The 22,893-nt window shown below is 38.8% G+C and overlaps 1 protein-coding gene across 2 annotated transcripts; it reads right to left on the bottom strand.

Moving 5' to 3' along the window:
* Positions 1-2,855: 2,855 nt before the first annotated feature.
* On the bottom strand, positions 2,856-21,208 carry zbtb38 (zinc finger and BTB domain containing 38). Of its 2 annotated transcripts, XM_067419447.1 has the most exons (3): positions 20,847-21,208; positions 20,299-20,433; positions 2,856-7,925 (listed from the first exon to the last, which is right to left on the bottom strand). In XM_067419447.1, exons 2-3 carry the CDS (start codon positions 20,413-20,415, stop codon positions 4,248-4,250), a joined length of 3,795 nt encoding a protein of 1,264 aa, XP_067275548.1. In that variant the 5' UTR covers positions 20,416-20,433; positions 20,847-21,208; the 3' UTR covers positions 2,856-4,247. The 2 variants fall into 2 exon arrangements, with proteins under 2 accessions (XP_067275548.1, XP_067275549.1); XM_067419448.1 differs by lacking the exons at positions 20,299-20,433; positions 20,847-21,208 and adding an exon at positions 13,341-14,939 and having other exon boundaries at positions 2,857-7,925.
* Between the last annotated feature and the right edge of the window lie 1,685 nt (positions 21,209-22,893).

Here is a 22,893-nt window from a genome sequence, read left to right as displayed (position 1 = left end):
TGTAAAAGTCCCTTTTTAACATATGTTCATGTCGGTTAGGAAACATTGGCCCAATGTTTGAGTAGATTGGCAGATGTTTCTTTTCTTTTTTGATGGATTAGGCATGCAAAACATTCAAGTAGCTGATAGGCTGTCTGGTGAAGTTTTTGAAAAATGTAAAACAAAGTTCTGATACAGATGAATGAACTACCAGACATTCCCTAATGACCTGGAATGAATGAAAAACCTTCACATACATTTTACTGATATGCTTTCTGTTTTGGGCACAAACCTGCTACCAGATCTCAGCTTATCTCCGGAGAGTGGAGTTGACGGTGGTGGAGAGTTTAGAACATCTGGCACTGGTGTCAACGTGGGCCCAGACGGGACACTGTGAATGCTGCATTGTGTGGAGGACCGACAGAGAAACGGGAATGAGCTTCTCAGATGGGTCAGAATGGAGGCCCAAAGACAGAGTGAAAGAGACATCTGAATGAATAAACAGAGTTCCCACTTACAAGTCCGCAGTTTCAGGAGGAAGAGGAGCTCTGGCTCTGTTTAACTCTCTCTCTCTCTCTCTCTCTCTCTCTCTCTCTCTCTCTCTCTCTCTCTCTCTCTCTCTCTCTCTCTCTCTCAAACTGTCCATGTTTTTTTCAGTTTATTTGTATGATGGTGTTAACCCCTTAACAATGGATTCTAAAGATAGGAAATGCAATGAAATATACTTGTATTCAAATTGCAGAAAACTGACATTTGATATTTTATTTCTTTGGCAGGAAACTCAGTCAACAGTACAATAGACCTTAGTCAAAGGTAAATGGCATTTATTTTAATGTGCCACAATTACAAAAACAAGGCTGTAAGTCTGTTTAATGTGCTGTACTATTGCGTACCCTTTAGTTTAAAGATGCACTATGCAGGATTTTTCCAAAAAATGATAGACAACAAGAAGTGTGTGGTGGTGTTTGTGTCTACAAAGACATTGCCCTGTGCCTGTTTTCTCATATTTTCTTTTTGAATTCCTGAGCTCGGGATGTTTCTGGGCTGCACCTTTGGCCATTGGGTGAGTAGCCTCAGCCAATAACAACGTGCAGCACAGGTGAGGGCGGGACATTATCGGCTGTCTTGGGAAGCTCTGCTAAATTCTCCTCAGCACAAACCAAATGAACTTTTATGAGTATTTATTTATTTACTTTCTTTTTCTTATAAGTTCACAAAACTGACACATTTTTAAATAATCTGAATTGTTTCATTGTTTTGAGTTTTATGAACTTGATTCTTTTCATTTATACAAACTTAAATTTTATTGAAATCCTGGGCTGTGATTTCTGTGACACTCGAAAGGGAGAACAAATGCTACAATTAAGTGTTATAAAATGTGTGTGTGTGTGCAAGATTGATGTTAAGTGATATATTTAGCAGTGTTATTTGCTGTTCTATTTTAGAAGAGTTTATGTTATGTTGGGTTTTTTGGTGTGTGTGTGTGTGTGTGTGTGTGTGTGTGTGTGTGTGTGTGTGTTGGGGTGGTTACCATCATGGTGAGGAGTGGGGCATGAGCTTAGTTTGAGAACAGAAATATGTTAATGTTCTATATTGCCGTATTTATTCAGGAATTTCTATGCTAATGTCTTCAACGCATTGCGTTACCATTCAGCAAGTTAGCATTTATTGAATTAGTTAAAGCTAGCCAAGTTTCCAATACTAAAAATATTTAAATTATGTTAAATTCATGAATTAGCTTACTCAAATGTCAAATGAGGGTCCCTACATGCAAACCGAAGTATTAAGAACTTTGTAAGTGTACAAACAGTTTAATAAGCAGATACTTTATAAAGACAGTGCATTATGCGTTTACGGACAGGAGCAATCATGGAAAACAGTCTCGACTAGTTGAGCGACGAACGCTGTTCTATGTGAGGTAGTCGATAGGAATTAAGTTTGTGAAATCTAATTACATGGACATTTTTATTTATTTATTTTCTCTGTAGCGTTCAGTGCTTTCTTCCAGAAACAACGGCCCATATAAAATTTCCAAGACACAGTTCATCACTTTGCACAGCATTCATGGTTTGACTTGTCGAGACCATGTCCATAAATGCGTAATGTACTGTGTTTATAAAGTATCTTCTTATTAAACTGTTTGTACACTTATAAAGTTCTCAATGCTTCGGTTTGCATGTTGTGACCCTCATTATGCTACTGTGTTAGTGTGAGGCTATTTTTAGCCTTGTTAGTGGTATTAACTAGCGATTTAATTTCACTTACCCTGTGCCCCATAGACAAGTGTTATAAGCTAATCTGCTTTTAGAGATAAAACTCTTTACATTTGATTTTCATGAAATCATATCTACTCCGTAACCATCTGTTAATTACCCCTTTCTCACCGGATTTGTCCTTTAACTAATTACCTTATTTGGGTAGTGTATATGACTGAAACTTTAAATTCATTACAAGGCATTGTATATGCTTTTATGATAACACGTAGTTGCTGTTTATTAGCAAACTAGGCTGAAGATAGCTAAACGTGCTTGCAAATTAAAGCCAGTCATCTAACTATTATAGCATAACTAATTTCATATACATAAAAAATGCTATTTATGCATGATAAACAAATAGCTCATAATTCATCTTCCTGCAGGTAGAGTCATTTGGGCTGCTGTGTGAGCAACTTATATGTCAGGGGAGATGGCTTGCATTTCTGATGGTGTTCTCTTCTGCCCATGAGGAAAGGCCAACTTTGAAAGTTTTGTTTGTAAACAGCAACTGAAAATCCTGTATAGGTCACCTTAAACAGCATAACATAACATCAGTGAGTGAACAAAACGTGCATCTCTTAAATATATTTTCAATTTTCAAAAAAAAAAAAAAAAAAAAACCTTGTAAAGAGGTCATCGGATGCCCATTTTCCACAAGTTGGTGGGATTCTTAAGGATCTTCAAAGCCTTTAACATCCTTTGGTTAAAATTCCTCAATGTTTGTGTTAAAACATTTTTTTACCTGTTCACAGCGACCCGTTTCAGTGCATGTCTCTTTAAATGATAATGAGCTACTGCTCACCTCACCCCTCTCTTCCGTGGGCCATGTAGGCTGGTGGACAGCTTGGTGGACAGTGTACAACTGGCTGGGGGCAGAAATATGCTAATATGGGACAGTTCGTCAGCGGTCATGGGCAAAACATGAGCAATATGAAAATAAAAATGAAAATGGCTTGATTATTGAAACTTTTTTTTTTTTTTAATCATTGTAGGGTGGTTATGTCCACACACTGCAAAGACACATTTATGCAAACACCACATAAAAGTGAAATTTGGATCCGATGACCCTTTCAAGATAGTATCGTGTCACATTGTGTGGAAAATAAAATTAACCATTTGTAGAATTTTTTTTTAATTGCAATTTTCAAATTGCATGGACTGTTCATATCCCTTACAGCCTTGCTTTCATTTGGTAAATTAAGTTACAAAAATTGATTAAATTTCATTACTGTGGCTAACATAACATTTTCCAACATTACAATTTTAACAAGATATTGTGTTATAGGCCACTTAATAACATGACTTGTGTTATTGTGTTATTTAATGTTTATTTCATCATTTGTTACAAGTATTCCACAAAATTAAATGAAATTTTATAAATGAAATGTAAAGCATTTGGTATATTTTTGAAAATAATTTTTAGCATTTATCAGCAGTTAATATTTTTGTGCAACAAAAACATTAAAAAAGTGGTAATAGTGTTTACAATAAAAGTACAATCACTCAGTTATCTTTACCGTAAGGTGCTAGCCGTTCACTTTAATTGATGCATAGAGTACAACACAATGAACAATGAAATAGGGAAGATCAACCTGACTTAGACAAATAAAAACGTATAAAAATAAAACCACTTTTTTTCTCATAAAAAATGTGGAAAACTACCAATAGTATTTAATGTGAACGACCAAAAATACTCTATATATTTACATCTGACAAGTTCTCTTGAAGATAAAGTCACTATGTTAACCTCCTCATACTTTCTTGTGCGTTTTTCCCCCTTTTTTCAAAATGCTGTAAGGCCTGCCCTGTCACTTACGTCATTACTCTATGTGACATCAGCAGGAGATGCATTTCCTTCCTGTCGTGGGTGTGAAAACGAGGTTCCTCTTTACAGAAATGCTGCTCTGACTTGAGCAACTGTAGGCTGTTGGGAAGTTCCTTTGGTTACAGTCATTCTTGACTGACAGATTGGACTGAGTCAGCTCTTTACTTGGTTGTACCTGTGTTGGCAGGTCAATCCTGTTGGGCCCATATCACAGAGTCCTGTGTGTGCCCCTCAAATCCAAATCCTTTAGAACGTTCCAGAATGCTTTTTTTCTTGGACTTCTTCCTCTTTATCTCTGAAGGAAGGGGAGTGAAAGGCCTATCTGGCCCATAAGGAAATGACAAAGACGTTTTCTTGTAGACACTGGTGATTGTAGGATAATTAACCTCAGAATCTATGTCCATAGGTTCCCCTATCTTAGGCTTGATCTCTGAGCAGGTATACATGCTTTCCCAAGGCTCGGGTTTGATCTGTACTTTGCGCTCTTTAGGTAATGAACTGGTTATTATATTACATGCCATGTCTGGATCTTCTCCATCTTCTGACTTGAAGTGCTTGCTCTCGTGCATGTTTAACAGCACTGCTGATTTACATACCTTTGAGCAATACCTGCAATTGTGTCCTTTACCTGACTTTTCTAGGTGTTTTTTCTCATGACTTTTCTTGGTGGCAAGGTAAAGGAACCGCTGTGGGCAGTAAGAACATCTGTAACGTTTTTCCATGCTCAGGCTGTGGGACGCCACATCCGAGCTGAAACAGGAGCCATCCTCAGTGCAGCTCTTGCAGATAAAGTCACCACTATCCTCTGCAGTGGGCCCAGCTGTGCTGGATTCAGGGGGACATTGTTTACCACATATTCTACAGCGTGGCTGATGGCAGCTGATGATGTGCATGCTGAGGGAGGTCTGGCTAGAGAAAGAGCTCTCACAGCTGTGGCAGGGGAAAGATTCCTTTTGGCTGCTATGCCTTGGTTCCCTCCTGACCCCATAATTGTCTGCTGAGATCTTCTCATCTGGACAGAATGGTGTCTCCCTGAAGTCTTCGTTGGCTTCAGGTGACATTGGTCTCGTGTAGCATCTCAGATGTTTCATCCTTGTTCGTTTGCCTTTCAGTTTCTTACCCCTCTTTTTAGGTTTATATGTGTAATAGGGTCGCCATAGTTTGTCGGTTTCAGGATCATTTGGATCATCATATGATTCCTTTTCTCTAACTGATGTTGTGACTTCTGTTCTCAGTCGCAGACTTGGACTTCCAATACTCTCTACTGCAGGGCTACTTTGGCCTATGCCTTCTTGTCTCCAGCTTTTCCTTTTTCTCTTTTTTGGAAATAGCTTTGAACCTTTTATTTTTCGTCGAACAATTGCCTCGTTGCCAATCTTCACTGTTATCTGGCAGAGGGGGAGGACTTGGTTGTCAACGGATGGGCCTGGACATGCAGGCTTAGCAATGTATGTTTCTGTCTTTCCACTAGGTGGCTGATCCGGTGTTATGCTCTCGGGTCTTGCTTGTAGCAGCTGATTAGCCATGTCCTCAATGGTTTGTGCTGCTGCTGACAGTTCACTCAGCCTGCTCAACCCTTCGAAGGAGCAGACAGATGGTATGTTGAGGAATGGAAGAATGTCTGCGTTGTTTTCTGTGTTTTTCTCAGATGAAGTATCTCTTACACTTCCACCTGTAATCAGAGTGGTCCCTGCATTTTTCTCTTTTGCTTTTGAAGAATCTGTAAATCTGTGGCTGAAGAGCGGTGACCCTTTGCCATCAAATCCAGACTTTTTCTTGAAATCAGTAGAAAGGTGTTTCGAAGGATGCTCTCCCTCAGATGACATAGGAAATCCTATGTTTTGGTCACATGGTTTGTCAAAGCTAATGCGAGGAGCTTCTGATGCCATCATTTTCGGAGTGGCCATGAATGTCACTGGCATTGAAAATAATGATTGGCCACTAACAACATCTGAATTAGTTGTAGGTACTGCACTGTCAAAAAGAGTGTGGGGGGAACAGCTGTCCAGTGGTTCACTGAAGGAATCCTCATTGCCCTCAATCCCCTCAGAGTATGTATGACTGTATGACTTGTAACGTTTCTTTCTAAACGTCATTGGGAGAAGCCTGTAGAGCTTTATGGGGTAGACACTACTCTTGAACCCACCGTTTGCTGATTTTTTATTGACAGCCAACTGTGGATCGATGCCATGAAAGGATTTTTGGTGATTCTTGAGAATGTAATAAGTCAAGAAGGTCTCCAAGCAGAAGATGCACTGGTACCGGCGTTCCCCGGTATGCCAAATCTCGTGCTTTGTACGGTACTCAGCCAGAGCAAAAACTTTGTTGCAGTAGTGACAAGGATAGGCTCTATGCCATGAGTGTACATTCTCATGTCTTTTTAGGCTGGAAATGGTCACATAAGCTCGTTTGCATACAGAACATTTATATGTCCTTGAAGTGCTATTTGTTTTTAAGGACCCATTACCTTGATCCTGAGACAGCTCAGGAGGACTTGTCAATGTGGGGTCTAAACTTAAAGGGATATCGAGATCTGGTGGAGGTAAAGAGTGCGGCGTGGTATTTGCATTATGTGTACCATTAGAGACTGGGACTCTCAAAGAGTCTTTATTATTAGTCTCTAACTCAGATGGGCCTTTTAGAGATTTCACACAAACCTGCTCATGATTGCGCAATCTTTTCAGATGCATAAACTTTTTATGGCAGTACTTGCAAAACAAATGACTGACAAATCTCTTGTGTATTTGCATGTGGATGGTGAGGAGCGTAGAGTCAGTAAAGGTTTCAGGGCATTGCTGGCAACAGAAGGTGGGGACACTGGGTGCATTCTGAGGACTGAGGCAGGGTGGCTCTGCATCCTGAGAGGGTGTCACGTCAAGCGGTGGCAAGAGATCGAGGCTGGAATGTATCACTGGTGCAGCTTCTGAGTATAACTGGGAGGAAGATAATGGTGCAACAGTAGCCTTTTCCACTGCAGATGTGCCAGTATTTGTGGGCACATTAGCACCTGGCTCACTTGAGAAAGACGGAATACTGTTTCCATGTATACGACGCTTCTTTATAGGTCCAAGTCTATTGTTAACCACAGTCTTAGCTGGGGGAACAACAGGCATGATGGCTCCGTTATCATTCCCCTGGCTAACCTCTTTAGATTCTTGCCCCTGGCTCACTGCATATGAATGCTCTGTTAGAGCATGTGCAGGCTCACTCTCTATGGGTGATATGCTTGCATCCTGGGAGCTGGAAGGAGAATACCCTTCCTCAATAACTTTGTCACGGTGATCCAGTGTAGAGAATGGGTTGTTTACTGCCCCAGCCTCAGTAATTGAGAACGCATTGGTGATCCTTGGGCCCTTGGAGCAGTCTAACTCCTCAGGCTTGAGGGTCTCTTTTTTCAGTGTGTATGTGTCTGCCAACTTTGACTGACCGGTTGATCTTCCGCCGCTTGCAGAGGCTTGGCCTTGCAAGAGACCAGAGCTTTGCCTTTCAGAGTCAAGCAATTTCTCCAGAAAGGGAATTCCTAAACGCTTTCCAGCTGCCACCAGAGACCTGCTTTCCTCTGTGCTACTTGACTCCACTCTGGCATTGTAGATGAAGTTTAGAATGCTGGCAAAGACCTCAGATTTCAGGTCTGTTAGCTCCAGCACATGGCTGGACGTGTAGATATCAGGCGTTTTGAAAGCATTACGGAAATATCCACTTGTGGCAGCCAGTATGTTGCGGTGAGCACGGAATTTGACATCCTCCACAACGATTATTACATCACAGAATAGGCCTTGTGAACGCTGTTCACTAAGATGACTGAGGACAGCTTGAGGGTGGGAATTGTCCACCAGACCAAGAGTGCTGGGGTTGACCACAGTCATCTGCAGAGAAGAGACACAAAGTAAAAAAATAAAAAATAAAAATAAATAAATAAAACATATTTTATATATGTCACTGTTCATAGATCATCATGACTGCACCCAAAAATTTAAATTCATTTTCTCACCCTATTGCTGTTCCGAACCTGTATGGCTTTTTTTTCTTTTGCAGAGCACAAAATAAGAAACGCCTTTGCTTTCCACAAAATAATGAAATGCATACATTTTCTGGAATAACATGATGGTGAGTAAATGATGACTTTTATGATCAATTGTTATTTTTTTGCCAAACCATGTCTTTAAATGATCTAAAAACTATGTTAACAAATATACATTGTAAACCACACAATGAGAAGTGTAATTAATTGACGACTCTAATCTAATCACAACAAACCACTAGATGGCAGCATGACTCAACTCATAAGTCACTTGGTTCACCATCATGTCTATAAAGTTAGTACATAAGGTACAGTAGTTAGCAGGTGAAGTTACCTTTTAACCAAAACTGTAATATATGCAGTTCTTATAGGCCAACCCAAATACTGATAATGACCACATAAACTATGGCACATATAGTGCAAATACAACAAACTATTGAGGATGTTTGCACACTTCCACTACAGTCTTCATTCTACCCTCATGTTTTCTCCTCATCTTAGCTCTCACTTATTTTTGTGCTCAGGATTACAGAGTACAGAAGCATACTTTGTACAAGGTAAGTACACATAGATGCATGCACAAAGAAAAGCATAAAACAGAAATGACTGCACAGAAAAGTAAAGCAATGCACATAAAGAGCTGCAACAATTTGCATAAATAGGATACAATCCTTCAAAAAAAGAAAAAAGAAGAAAGAAACTTGAATACTTGAATACACCATTTTAAATAAATAGTTTGCCACTGACCTATGCACTTCCATCTCCATTTGGTATTTATTTTTAGGGCAGCTCAGTTTACTGGATAATGATAGATAATAAGAATGGTGACTTTTTGCTCATCATTGCTCTTTGCATCACTGCATGTGAAGAAAGCCACATATGAGATCTCCATTGTCTATTGGAGGAAGTGAGTAAGAATCAATGCCTGGGAAAGAGCTGTCCTCTACTGGCACTTCCACAAAGTAAAATATATTACTTTAAATTAAGATATAATAAATGAATTGCTGGCAGGGCTGCATTATGCGAATGGGCAACATGAACTGTAACCCAGCACTAGGGGTCCACAGAAACAGGTGACGCTAAATGGAACTAATGCAGTGTTTGACATTGGTGAGTGCGCTGTGTTTCTGTTGGCAATGGCCGTTTGGTAATATATTGGAAATGTCTCTTGCTGAAAAATATCAGAGAGGCACAAGAAGAGATGTTTACCTGGCCTAGCTCATGAAAAATTAAAGTTTATGCTGACGCTGCTTAACCTTCACAGACTGCTCACCCATGTGACCAAATTAATAAGTCAAAACGGTAAGGCTTAAGGCAACGCTAACACAAGCCATGGGGTGGCTTAACTCGGCCCTGACTGCTGCAATGAGAAGACTTTTGCCTCCTAATAGATCCTAAAGGCTTATAACAATTTTTCAGCATTACTGCGCTTCCTGATACTCCTGATACTTATAAATTAAAATTGTCATCATTTACCCCAAACCTGTTGCAAATTACTTTTTCTTCACAAAGTTTTTTAAAACACAAAAAAAGGAAGAAATAGTTTTGAACCAAACAACATTGGAGACCATTGACATTGACCAGTGTACTGAGGGAAAAAAAACCTCACATTTATCAAAATATCTTCTTTCATGTTCTACAGATGAAATATGACATTAAGATGAGTAAATGTAATATATATATATATATATATATATATATATATATATATATATATATATATATATATATATATATATATATATATACTGGGGTGGAGTATCTCTTTAAAATAAAGAATACTGAAAACAAAAATCCATAAACAAAAACAACCGTTGATGTATGAATGAGGGAATGAATGGGTGAATGTGAGGCAATAAGCGCTTTGGTGGCCATGGGTCTGTTGAAAGCGTTATATAAATGCAGTCAATTTACCATTTACCAATGCATAACATGACTCCTTCTGACTTGAAAAGATAATGAAACAAATAAAATGGGCTGGAATACAGACAAATCCAACCTTTAACCGCATTTGGATATAGGCCTAAATTAATCATAGTTTCAAGCTGGATGTAGGTTGACATAATACGGAAGTATCAAGGATTATATTTTTGTTTATAAGGATATGTAATAAATATGTCCTCTACAAAGTGCTATATAAAGCACTATAATCGCTGTTTTCCTGTTGCACCCCTTTAATCTGCTTCTGTTACAAGATAGCTTTGAGCTATTATATTTAGAAATAAATATATACCTAAAGATATATACAAAACTTATACAATAACAACTTGTGCTTTTTGGCCATGTTTGCGGATTTGAATACATGCCATAATTATGATTTCCTTGCTTCGATGTAAGATCTTACCAGGTGCACTTGAAGGCAACAGCAGACCAGGCAAACACAGGAGCAATATACAATACACACAAGAGCTAATGAGGGAACAAAACACAGCTGAACACAATTAGGTCATGAGAGGGATACATATGACAGAGATGACTTCGAAATTAAAGCTAAAGCTAGACATTAAAAAACAACACAAAATCCATGAGAATAATAATCCATGAGATATGCCTTGTATTGACAGGGTTTATACATTGTTAATTATAAGCAAGCAGTAGATTCGAGTTTTTATTTAAACTTCAATTTTTATAATATTTCAGGAACAAGTGTTGTTATTATAATACAATATGATGAGAATTTATTTTTAATTTTAATATTATGATAAATTCATTATTTACTGATTTAAATGCCAGCTGTCAGAGAGTGTGAAGACGAAACAAAGAGAAGAAGGAACAGCATCATCTAGATGTAACAGGAAAAGGTGACAAATACTGCATTATACTGCAATCTATAGACATCAGCCCTGGCAGATATAGATATGTGACACAACAAGTACTTCAAATAAATTACAGTAAAAGAGCTAAACAGTGTGTTAAAGTGATAAACTATATATAAATATGAAATGTGAAAATGATCAAAACACGCATTCATTTCTCACTAAATCTATAGATAGATAGATAGATAGATAGATAGATAGATAGATAGATAGATAGATAGATAGATAGATAGATAGATAGATAGATAGATAGATAGATAGATAGATAGATAGATAGATAGATAGATAGATAGATAGATAGATAATTAAAATGAATTGATCATAATTCATTTGATTCATAATTCACACACATATATATAAATGTAAATGTATAAGTGAAGTGTATCTTTCAAATGTCTGAAAAAGTTCCATAGTTATGCTCAGATTTGAATTGTATGATTATCCTTTCAAATTAATTTTCCGTCAGGCACCCAGTGCATGGCGCTCGTTTGACTCATTAGTTGACTAAACTACATAGCAGCATAATGAGGAAATTAACAAATGTCAGATTATCCATCTCCCTATTGGTGGAGGAACACAAAAGCTTTTGAATATCCATCCTAGCAAATGTATCTATTTCTGTTTCTCGCTATCTATTTCCAGTTCAAATGCTCCCCACAAGGAAGAGTGACCTGCCGCTGCGAAGTGGAAATATGTCAGATGCAGCAACACTCATGGCCAATGTCAGCAAAGTACCAAATATTAGTTTGGAGGCAGTTTTTCATATGGAATTGTTTGTCTTTTGTCTCTCATTTGTAAAATGTTCTCCTCTCTTGCTCTTTTTGTGTACGAGGCTCTAGTTTTGTCTGTGACGGTGATGGAATGTCAAATCACATTGTTCTTCAAATGAATGACTGCAATGTAATTTTAAGCACTTTCAGGGCCCCTTGTGTGGGAGTTACTGACTCCTAAACTGAAACACTTAGGCGTCAAATGACCTTTTTAGATGCAGAATTGCTTTTTAGACATTTTCACAGATGACAGTCATGCTAACTGTGCATTTTCGGTACGGTCCACATCAAGTTAAAAAGGCCACGCTTTGCCATTGTTAGTAGATTAGTTTCTAGTGCAGCACTTTTAGTAAATTGACCATGTTCTAGTATGTACTTAGAATAAATGGAGTTTTGTTTTTCAGTAATGTACACGAGTCTGGCGAGAAGGTAACGTTTTGCGTGCTTCTGTTGAGAGGTTATTTTATTTCAACAGAGCAGCCATTTTAAAACCACGACAAAAAGCATCTTGGCAAAAAGTAAAATGGCTGCCTGTAAATGTTCTATTAGACTCTAGAGAGAGGTCGATCTTGCGATTTTGGATTTTAGGATCTAAATTCTGAGAACATTACTATTAAATATTAAAATGTTTGACAAGCAAAGCATTATTTGCTCAGTGCTCAGTTTCTGAAAAGACAAACTTTAGAAGAGCATTTCTTCAGGCTGTTCTGTGGTCGCCCTGATGCATTATGCATTCGTCATAACGAGAAAGGAAACAAGAGAACCACAAAGAAGACATATCTGACTCTTATCATCAAAAACATGATACAGCATTATTGCTCAGTCAGTCCATACCTTTACTCTGCATTAAACAACAGAGTCTGGATGTAACAGCATGCCAGATTTATTTGTATGCTGCTGCTGAGGATCTCTTTTAATCTGTACTGTTTGTGATTGCGCTAAGCGGGAGAGACAGACCTCTCTTAATCGCTGGGAAAACATCCGCCTGCTCCCTGTCTGACAGGCCTCCGTTGTCACGGCAACATGCTGTGGCGCAGCACTTATTGGGATTTGTATGAATGGCGGCTGAGCAGGCAGTTGTGCTTTCTGTCCAGAGAAAAACGGTTCATTCTTACAGACTGCGCCATGTTGGGAAACCCTGGTAGCATTTAGCTGCGGACAATGGCAGAGGATCACGGTCATCTGCATTGGTGTGCGTGTGTGTGAGTTTAGTGGACTAGTACGCAGCCAAAATCACATCCCTTAGACTTGAAGAGCTGGATGACAATGCTAATTTGAGTTGAAGGACCGTTTTACATTAAAACTAAAAAGTTTAGGCTCGCTATTTCTTATTTTGGCCAGTAAAGGTTTCTTGTAACATATTCAGGCATTATATATAGGCGTAAAATACATTACTGTCCGTGGATGTATAACCTGCCACACCCTTAACATGACTTACCATACCGGATAAGCGAAATGGCAGAAAAATAAAAATCCCCCACCTTCCCTCAAACCGTTCTGTACAAAATGAGAGAAACATTTGACTATGAGCATGAAATGTCCAGTCAGACAAAGAGCGAAAACATTAGCTTTCATTCTTACAGATAAAACTGCACGAGTCTTCATGCGCTGACCTGTAAAAACGCGCTCGACTATGTCTGTTTGAAACTGGAGGGGAAAGCATGCTGAACGTACCTTTATTTCAGTTAATCAGAGAAAGCGCTTCAGTGGATGGAGAGCGGAAAACATCGCTCACGCCTTCCTCTACAGTTCCTGCGATCCACTGATGGCTGGAAAAGATGTTTCGTTTGCAGGCGAAAGTGTTACAGCTTTTTTTTTTTTGATTCAACTCGTCACTTGCTGCTCTCTGCTGCGATCGCAGACTCTCCTATAAGTCTATCCTGCTTGCTCGCTCTCTCTCTCTCTCTCTCACACACTCTCTCTCTTTTTCGTTCACCCTAGTCCCAGTGCCCTCGCTGCATGAGACACCCAGTCCAGAGGTGGCAGGGGGCATCAGTCTGCTCCACTGCACCCTGCTATAGGTCTTGTTCCTTCCATACGCTCGCTAGCTGGCCACCAGAGTCTCTTCGCCCACTGTGGAGTTTATAAATAGTCGGGCTAGGCAGCTCCGCTGCTGTCTGTGCATTATTAGCAGCGGAAAAGAGATGCGGCGTGCTAGCAAGGACTGCAACTTCATTAACCACTGCAAAGGGGCAGCCGGAACGAGAGAGTGTGGGGAAAACGGATCAGCGCGCTAACATGTGAGAAATGCTCGCATTGCGTGTGAGGTGGATGCAACAATGCAACCACTGGTGTCAAAACAAAAACGGCACCTGGCACGAGACAGCTTTTGACATTTTCCATCACGTAGAATAAATAACAGCGGTGTGGGTGCTGCTATTTCAGATGAGCCCCCCACCCCCACCCCACCAAAAAAAGATTATGAACAGCGATGAATTTAGATGCACAGAGCACACACGTTTGTGTTCCCCGCCTGTCCCTCGGCCACCTTATGAAACATGCTTTTCTCCGGTCCGGAATGTGTTTATGCACATCTGAATGTGGCTGTACCGCTGCCACTGCTGCAACATTTTTAAACATTTATTTTTGTGGTGGTGAGCGAGTGGGTGGGTGTGAGAAAAAGAGAACGAGCAAGAGAGACCGCACAGTCTGCTTCTCAAACACTCATTTCTGATATCCAACAGAAGGAGGGCGAGCAGCTGAGGAGAAAAAGAGCATGAGAGAGTGCATGAGCAAGCAGTAATGCTGATTTGCGATAAGGGCAAGAAGACGGGAACACGGCAGACGGCTGGAGAGGGGGTTCAGCGAAAGGTTGAAAAACCAACCAGTGCGCAAGAGCACAGAAGAGAGAACGAGAGCTCGGGAGAAAGCGGAAAGGTGGCGGAGGATTGTGGGATCACCTTCAACATGGCTGCTGATTGATGCAAAGGGATGCGGCTGTTCTGCAGAGAACGCGAGAGAGGGAGGGAATGGACAGGGAAAAATAGGAGGAGCAACTACAAATTCCATCTGCAGGTTATTAAATTTCATGGCCCAAACTGGGTATGTCTTTATTCAGGGTGAGGGCAGCAAATAAATACTGCACACAAATCTTTTTACAATATTTATTTTTTTATAAAGCTTCTGTAAAATATGTTTTCCAACATATTTTAATCACACTAATAAATGTCAATCTTTTTTTAAATTAAAAAAAATACTGAATGTATCATATGTCACCTGAATAAAATACTGAATAAATGTAATTAATTATAATGGACATTGTATAGAAATATAATTCCTTGTCATTTTAAGTCTAAGACCACTGGTGAAAATGCTTCTATTTATTTGTAAAATGTATGTTGAATTAAAAAAGATGTTTGTTATGTCTTCATATTCATTTGTTCCTTTTGCTGTATTGACAGCAGCACTTGATCTGAACCAACCCTGATGAAACTTTAATTATTGACCTAAAAAATATGGTAGAATCCAACATAATTGTCTTGATTGTTCTTTGGGTTAAATTTCTAAAGCTCCTACAACCGTTGGCAGAACTCATCTGTAGATGACGAAAGGTTTATTCCACTTTTTTTTCTCCAGTCGAATAAGCTCTTGTTTACATCTGAGTCAGTGAAGTGTCTCTTTAAAGCTTGCAAGAAAGACCGCCTCCTTCAGCTGGCAGTGCAGCATGTGAACCTAATGCCCAGATACCAGCGGTTATTTCTGGAAACAAGGCTGAGTGCTGATTACCTGGGTGCCATGAAGACAAGCTCCTGTAACAAAGGCTGCATTCACTAGTGGCCTGGCCTGTGTTCAGCTCCCAGGTTGTTTTATACGTGAATCACTGATGGTGAAATAAGAATCAGAAGCTAGACTGATTAGAAATAATTAGCAACATCACATGTTTTAATCTTTTAATTCAATTGCCCTGCTGTCTAAACAAATTTCATACAAGATATTAGTGTTCCCTGGAAAATACAGAGAATAAAAAAATGGCAGGGATTTGGTCAAGTCATGGAAATCAATCACCTTTGGACATAAGATATAAAATTGATCTATACTGAATCTCCACTTTGCATGCTATTGTCTGCTTTAATATATTTTAGCATCTAACTATTGCAGTGAGGGTAAATGCTTTAGACCTAATAACTGGATCCAATGGGACAAACTTTACTAAGATATTTTTCGTCTTACGGCCGTAAAAAATAATTATTATATATATTTATAAATATTATTATTAATAAATAATGAAAAATCTGTAAGAAAAACATCTGTACAAAAACAATTAATGTTCTGGCAGAAGATTACCAGTACCTTTTCTATTAAAGTGGTCCTATTATGTTTTTACTTAGTCTATAATGTTGCTAAAGATCTGTGAGGTTACCAGTGTTGTAGTCGAGACCAGCTCAATCGAGTCCAAATTCTGAGAGGGTTGAGTCCGAGACGAGACTGAGAACTCAATTTAATTAACTTTTTAGTTACGGGCGTGCACAAGAGTGACTGCAGAAATATTCCTCTCTTTTTAAAACGAAAGTGTGAATGTGCTGGATGGAGAGAAGAAGGGCATTAGGGCTTCTGTCAGACATTTTTGGGGGAAGATGTTCAGTGTTGAGTCTGTCAGTAGTCGACGTATCTGTATTCATTTTATTTAATTAAATGAGATTTGGTTTTCTCTGTGACACTTTTTTTTCCTACTTTGTAAAAACATAAAATATATTAAAATAACAGAAATATGGACGTAGTGTCTGTGACGTCACCCATAGAATTCTAAAGTGCAAAAGTAGTGTCAAGCTGGCCGTTGCCATCTTGGCCACTGCATGTCACGCCCGGTTAACAGAAAATGGGCAAAGAGGCGGGACGTGGGCGGAGCTGAGCTGACATGATGACTAGCAGATAGCTGATAAATGGCCACCTATCCACCTGTCAATCAAAATGGCCATGGCCTTAATTATGCAGAACTTTAAGGCTTTATATTATGTAAATGAATGAGTTATAAAAAAAAATCACCCCCTCATAGCCATATAGACCAAAACCACAATTTGTACCAGGCTGTAAACATGTTTTTTTTTCTGCTGTAAAATTTGAGAATTTTAACATGGAGCTCAATGAGATTCTGCTCCCTTTTAGAGCCTGTCCCTAGTGGCCAGTCAAGGAATTGAAGTTTAAGTTACTTAAGTATTGGCTTTAAGAGAGACCGCGAGAGGTTGCTGCGTGGTTTCAAGCAAGCGGAAACCTCCCGTGATCTCTCTTGAAGCCAATACGGAAGTAATGTAAACTGCAATTCCTCGACTGGCCACTAGGGACAAGCTCCAGAAGGGAGCAGAATCTCATTGAGCTCCATGTTAAAATTCTGAAATTTACAGCAGAAAAAACATGTTTACAGCCTGGTACAAAATGTGGTTTTGGTCTATATGGCTATGAGGGGGTGATTTTTTTTTATAACTCATTCATTTACGTTATATATAGCTTTAAAGTTCTGCATAATTAAGGGCGTGGTAACAGGTGGATAGCCATTTATTTGCCGTCTATAGTCATTTGTGTCACCTAACCTCCGCCCACATCCTGCCTTTTTGCCCATTATCTGTTATCCAGGAGTGACACACGATGACCCTACTTTAAGCTTCAGAACGGCTTATCGGAATCCAATGGGTGACGTCACGGACACTACGTCCATATTTTTTTACAGTCTATGGTCTCAAGTCATGCGCAGTTGCGCACAAGAAAATCACCAATCATTGGACGTTTCAATCAAACATCAATTTAACGAAATATTAACGTACAGTTATAATCATGAAATATTTTGAATGGAACTCGAGTGGACTCTGGAATAAGTCCAGTTCCTAATATGTTCGAGTACAAGTCAATACCGAGTCCAAATGCACACAAGCCCATGACAAGACCAAGACCAAGACAGAGTCCAAGACCGAGTCTGAGTACTACTACACTGGAGGTTACAAAGCCCAAAGTCCCCTCCAAAGGGAGAGACATTATATTTAACAGAATCCACTTTCCAAGAACTACAACAAACGACTTGTTTGGACAACATTGTTTTTCCAGATCTTGTGAAGTCACAGTGTTACTCATTTAAATAATCTTTACTCATGGAATACACAAAAACGTTGACGGGGCCTGGTTAAGCTGCATTAGAGAAGACGTGTTTAGCATGATAGCCAATATTAATGTTGATATAGTGTTTACTGTAGCTTTTGTAAGACTGTTCACCGCCCCTTAGGAAAATTAACCATGGTTTTATTTTGTGATCCATTACTGTTTGTATTAACATTGTTTTCCGACAAGTATCATGATTAAATGGTGTTGTATAGCATTGTATCTAAAATGTATTTTATTATGAAAATTTACAAAACTGAAATAAAGCTGCAAGCAGCGATGAAAGGGCCCTCGCACCCTGGCCACCAAAACCAACAGTGAATAGCGGACGACATGCATTTAAGTAAGCAAAATTTGGGGGGAAATAGCAAAGTCATTTTGATGACACTTCCTGTTGTCAGCAAGGGGTGCTTTGACTATAACTGAATATTGGCATGTAGATCTCTTCAGGCCAGGGCTATTATCAAAGATGTAAAGTGTAAGGCAGATCGGACATTGTATGCCTGAATTACAAGTACAACAGCTTCCCATTTTATGGCGTTAATCACATACATTAGCACTTAGCCACGTGTTGCATTGTGTTATTTTATTTTTTTTACAGTGATTTGAAGTGTTTCTAGCATCTTTGGCACTTTACTATATTGTATAATATATTTCTGGGAGTGAATTAGTGTAAAACATGCTATTTCCTGTTGACAGGTGGCACTATGACTAACTGAATATTGGCCTGTAGATGAGTTCAGGTCAAGATTATTATCAAACATGTGAAGTTTGAAGCAGGTTGGACATTGTATGCCTGACTTACAACATCTTGCCAACTTGTTTCATGGCAAAACATCTAATTTTGCCAGGCCGCCATGGATACACCTTCCAAAAAAAAGCTCTTCACAATTTAACGTCGCAAAGGCCGTTAGATTATACTGACCCTCCTTATCAGATGTTAATCTGATAAAGAGGAGTTAGTTAAAGTACAACTTCTGGAAATGACAAAAACTGCAACAATTTTGCAGAGAAAATTCGAAATATCTGACTTCCTGTTGGTTCCTTTTTGTAGGTATTGGCCTGTTACATGTGTCTATAGGTGCCGCTATCGAACCATTTCTGAAAACCATATCAGACGTAAACTTTCACCACTTCTGACACCTGTGCAAAGTTTCATACGTTTGCGTGCGCGTTTCGACCCTCAAAAATGTTATCCGTTGCGGAGAAGAAGAAGAAAAGGCAGAGTAATTCCAATAGGATCCTCACACTATCGGTGCTAGGGCCCTAAAAAAAAAAAATTGGTTTGAAATTGATGCCAAAACCTTCACATTTACATCAGAGTAGAGCTTGCGGTTATGGAAAGCGAGCATGGCATTTCCCAAACACACGCTAAGCGACGCCAATCACAACACACTGAGCCAGCTAGCCAATCACAGCACATTTCATATTTCGGAAGGAGGGGATTAATCTAAACAGAAACTAAACGGCACATTCTAACCAGACTTGGGAGAAAGGTGCTGTAAAAATAATGTGTTTTTGGAACAATCAAGTAAGAAAGCATATTCTAGTACACCCCAAAAACAAAATCAAGACTTCATAAAAGGGCGCGTAATAGGAACACAACTATGCAAAGCGAAATTCAAAATATATGTAAAACACCTGTGAAAAAGCAATAGAGAAAACAGACTTTTCTAAAAGTGTTATAAATAAAGCATATATTATTTATTATCATTAATATCACACTAATATTTAAGTATGATATTTCTTTTGCTATATTAAAATGTTATATTATTGTCCTTTGCTTTTGTGTGCAGTTTTATCATTATGAAATGTATTTTTACAATATATATCTGTTTTGATGGCAAAAAAAATATGGCAACAAAAAAGGATTGCAACGGATTCTTCTGCAAGGCGATGTAATGCATCTAAATAACCCCCGGGGTGTAAGGATTTCCGCCTTACCGGCCACAGAACAGTCATCACAAGTATGCAGGGAACCGCTTGCAGACAAGCGCTGCATTGCTAAAGTACTTTTGTTCTTTGTCACGATATAATATGTGTGTAGGCTGTGGCCCTGAAAGCATCAAAGATGATAATGCATCTGAGGCCTGTCAAAGTGAGGCCTACTCTACGCTGTGTAAAACCACAGCCCAAAGTGAGAACATTGCATCAATCTTCCACTCAAGGCCATCGTGGCCTGAAGTATAACATAAAAAAGCGAAATAAAACAAACTTAACACCATGACATATCGCTCTGACGATCAAGATAAGGCCTAGATCAATATGTGGGCTGTTGTGTTTCGTAATGAATTATAGATGGAAACTTTCAAGCTCATGAAACTAAATTGTAGCATTGAGCTATTCATCTAAAAGGTGAATACATCAAAGACAAACAAATGAGAATTTAACATGAGCATCACATACGTATGACCAAACAATTTTGTCATCTTGCTGGAACAAATGCAAGAGGGCAGGCTACAGTTGAACATATCCTGCAATCAAATGACTAACTCATTCGATTCTAACTCTTTAAATGACTCGGTAAGATTAAAATACCTTTACCAACCTGACGTTTGTTCATTCCGTTCCTCATAATCGAGCTCGTCTTTCCTCTGGTCCCTGTTGGTACGATGAAATGTTTGTCTGTGTGAGGAACTACAGTGATGTGCCCCCTGGTGGTCATTTTGCAGAATCCCCAATCCTGCAATTGAAAAATGTTTTATTATAATTTTACAGTATTTCGACTTGTGGATGATTAAGTTCCACAGTTGTACAAATAATCATGTTGTAGTGCAGGAAACATTTAGTTTCATGCTGTTTACAAGATTATCATGTCATTTTTACAGTAAGGCCCGCCTTTATTGGAACGCAATCAAGAGAAACGTACTGAAACGACTGTCTGGATGGATTCCCACAGTATACACACAAAACAAGCTTGCACACACTAATCTCGCTCTTGGACACTCGATCGTCTGGCTGGTCCCAAAGCGGAAAGCACAACGTACATTTTAATGCTTCTTTTTAGTCAGCATTAACGGACAATCTCTCTGTGTGTTAGTAGAGAAAGTAAGACAGCGAAAGAGAGAGTTCTGAGTGAGCAGGGGTGATATATACCTGATCTATTCCTCCTCCTCTTCCATATTTGAGCAGCTGTAGATGTAAACAGTCTGACCCAGGCTGAGATCAGTTTGTTCTGCCATGGTTGTGAGGAGAGCGAAAGATAGAGACTCGGCTGCACAGTTTCTCCTCAGGGCCAGATCAGCTGCTCTCTCTCAGCAGTACTTCCTTTGTGCCGCTTTGTGTGTGTGTGTGTGTGTGTGTGTGTGTGTGTGTGTGTGTGTGTGTGTGTGTGTGTGTGTGTGTGTGTGTTTGAGTGTCAAGGCCGGCCAAAGCAGCGCCTCTCTGTTATTCTCTCAGCCCAGCAATCGTTTCACAGGCCTCTGTCAATGCTGCGTCGTCAAGCTGCTGCCCTGGCCCTAGAGAGAGAGAGAGAGAGAGAGAGAGAGAGAGAGAGAGAGAGAGAGAGAGAGAGAGAGAGAGAGAGAGAGAGAGAGAGAGAGAGAGAGAGAGAGAGAGAGAGAGAGAGAGAGAGAGAGAGAGAGAGAGAGAGAGAGAGAGAGAGAGAGAGAGAGAGAGAGAGAGAGAGGAGGGAGGGGTTGGAAAAAGGAAGGGCGAAGCAATGGAGAGAAAAATAGGCTTTGAAATTGTTACAAGCTCTGATCATTCTGCCAGGACGGACACAAAAGATTCATATAATTCTCTTTCTATCATTTAGTATTCTGTGTAACACTTTATGTAACAGTGTCCTTGTTACATGTTACATGTACAGTCCACCATAAAATGTATTCAGACACCTTCAATATTTTCTAACATTATCACAGTTTATTCACTATATTTTAGAAAATGGTAATAAAATATGACAAGAAGAACTCAGCTTTAAACTGTGTCAGAATAAATTCATCTTATCAGATACATTTGATGGAAAGGTATGTAATGGATTATAATAAACCAATCAGCTGTCAGCTGTTAAATTGAAATACACAATTACATAATACCGGTTTTGCTCAACCAATGACCAAGCAATGCTTCATTTTGTTTGTTCTGTGATGTAAAAGGTCACATTAGCAATTAAAGAAAAAAACACAAGCAAAACATGGTCCGGTCAAAGTGTCTGAATAATTTTGGTCCCAAATATTTATCAGTTTTACTGGCAGACACTGTATAAAGAATTATTGGGTATAATATGTCACAGTTGACTTTATTTTGCTATCTTAATTTACATAAATGAACCATAGTGTCCAGCACCCACTGGTAAAAAAAAGACATGCCTGAATAATTTTTGGTTTAACTGTACTTACCATAGTAATAACAGTAAATGATGCTTGATTACATGCAACTAACCCTCAGCCGAACCCTTATCCTAACCCTAATCCAATGGTCAGTACAAGATTTTAACTAATATAACTCAGTACTTACATACATATAATTACACTGTAACAATGACACCTTAAAAAAAAAATAAGTGTAGCCGTATTATGTTATGAGTGGTGTTTGCTAAGGCAAGTGTCACTATTATTGTAAAAAAATAATAATAATAATAATATATATATTTTTTAACTTTAAAGATAGTTCACCCAAAAATAAAAATTCTGAGAAAAATTGTTTTCATTTACTCACCCTCATGTTGTTCCAAACCCAAAAGACTTTGGTTAATCTTTGAAACACAAATGGAGATAATTTTAATGAAACCTAAAATTTTTATACAATTTTTTACATTTTATTTTTTGTTTTAGGTACGATGGTACGAAACTTTGTAAAGGATTTGGCACTTGTTATATAAAAAAAAAGATTAAATGGTCCTCAAAAAAAGAAGCAAATTGAATCTAATCGAAATGTTTGGAACCACTTCTTGGAACCCAGAAAAAAATCTTACTGAGAGCTCATTTTTTAAGATATCAGCGAGCCTGTTGGAACACAACTTGTTTAGATGTATGTCTTTGATTTTCTCACATCTTTAGAGTAAAACATGTTTTGGAAAATATATATGTAACCTTCTATGGTACAATGTTGCTATATGGACACATCATTTTTCCTTCATTGGAAAAGAGAACTGCTAAAATGGAACAGGACACTTAAAATAGAAACCAATAATATGCTGTTT

This window comes from Pseudorasbora parva, chromosome 16, assembly GCF_024679245.1.
Source record: "Pseudorasbora parva isolate DD20220531a chromosome 16, ASM2467924v1, whole genome shotgun sequence".
In the NCBI taxonomy this organism is placed as follows: domain Eukaryota; kingdom Metazoa; phylum Chordata; class Actinopteri; order Cypriniformes; family Gobionidae; genus Pseudorasbora; species Pseudorasbora parva.
Note: the sequence above shows the minus strand (reverse complement) of the source record. Positions and strands in the feature narration are given on the sequence as shown.

Bases quoted from the DNA above. Each gene is read 5' to 3' on its own strand.
- zbtb38 (XM_067419447.1), bottom strand. From the start codon at position 20,415: ATGACCACCAGGGGGCACATCACTGTAGTTCCTCACACAGACAAACAT. The intron at 7,926-20,298 runs GTTGGTAAAGGT...TCTTCTCTGCAG, and splicing joins ACGGAATGAACAAACGTCAG to ATGACTGTGGTCAACCCCAG.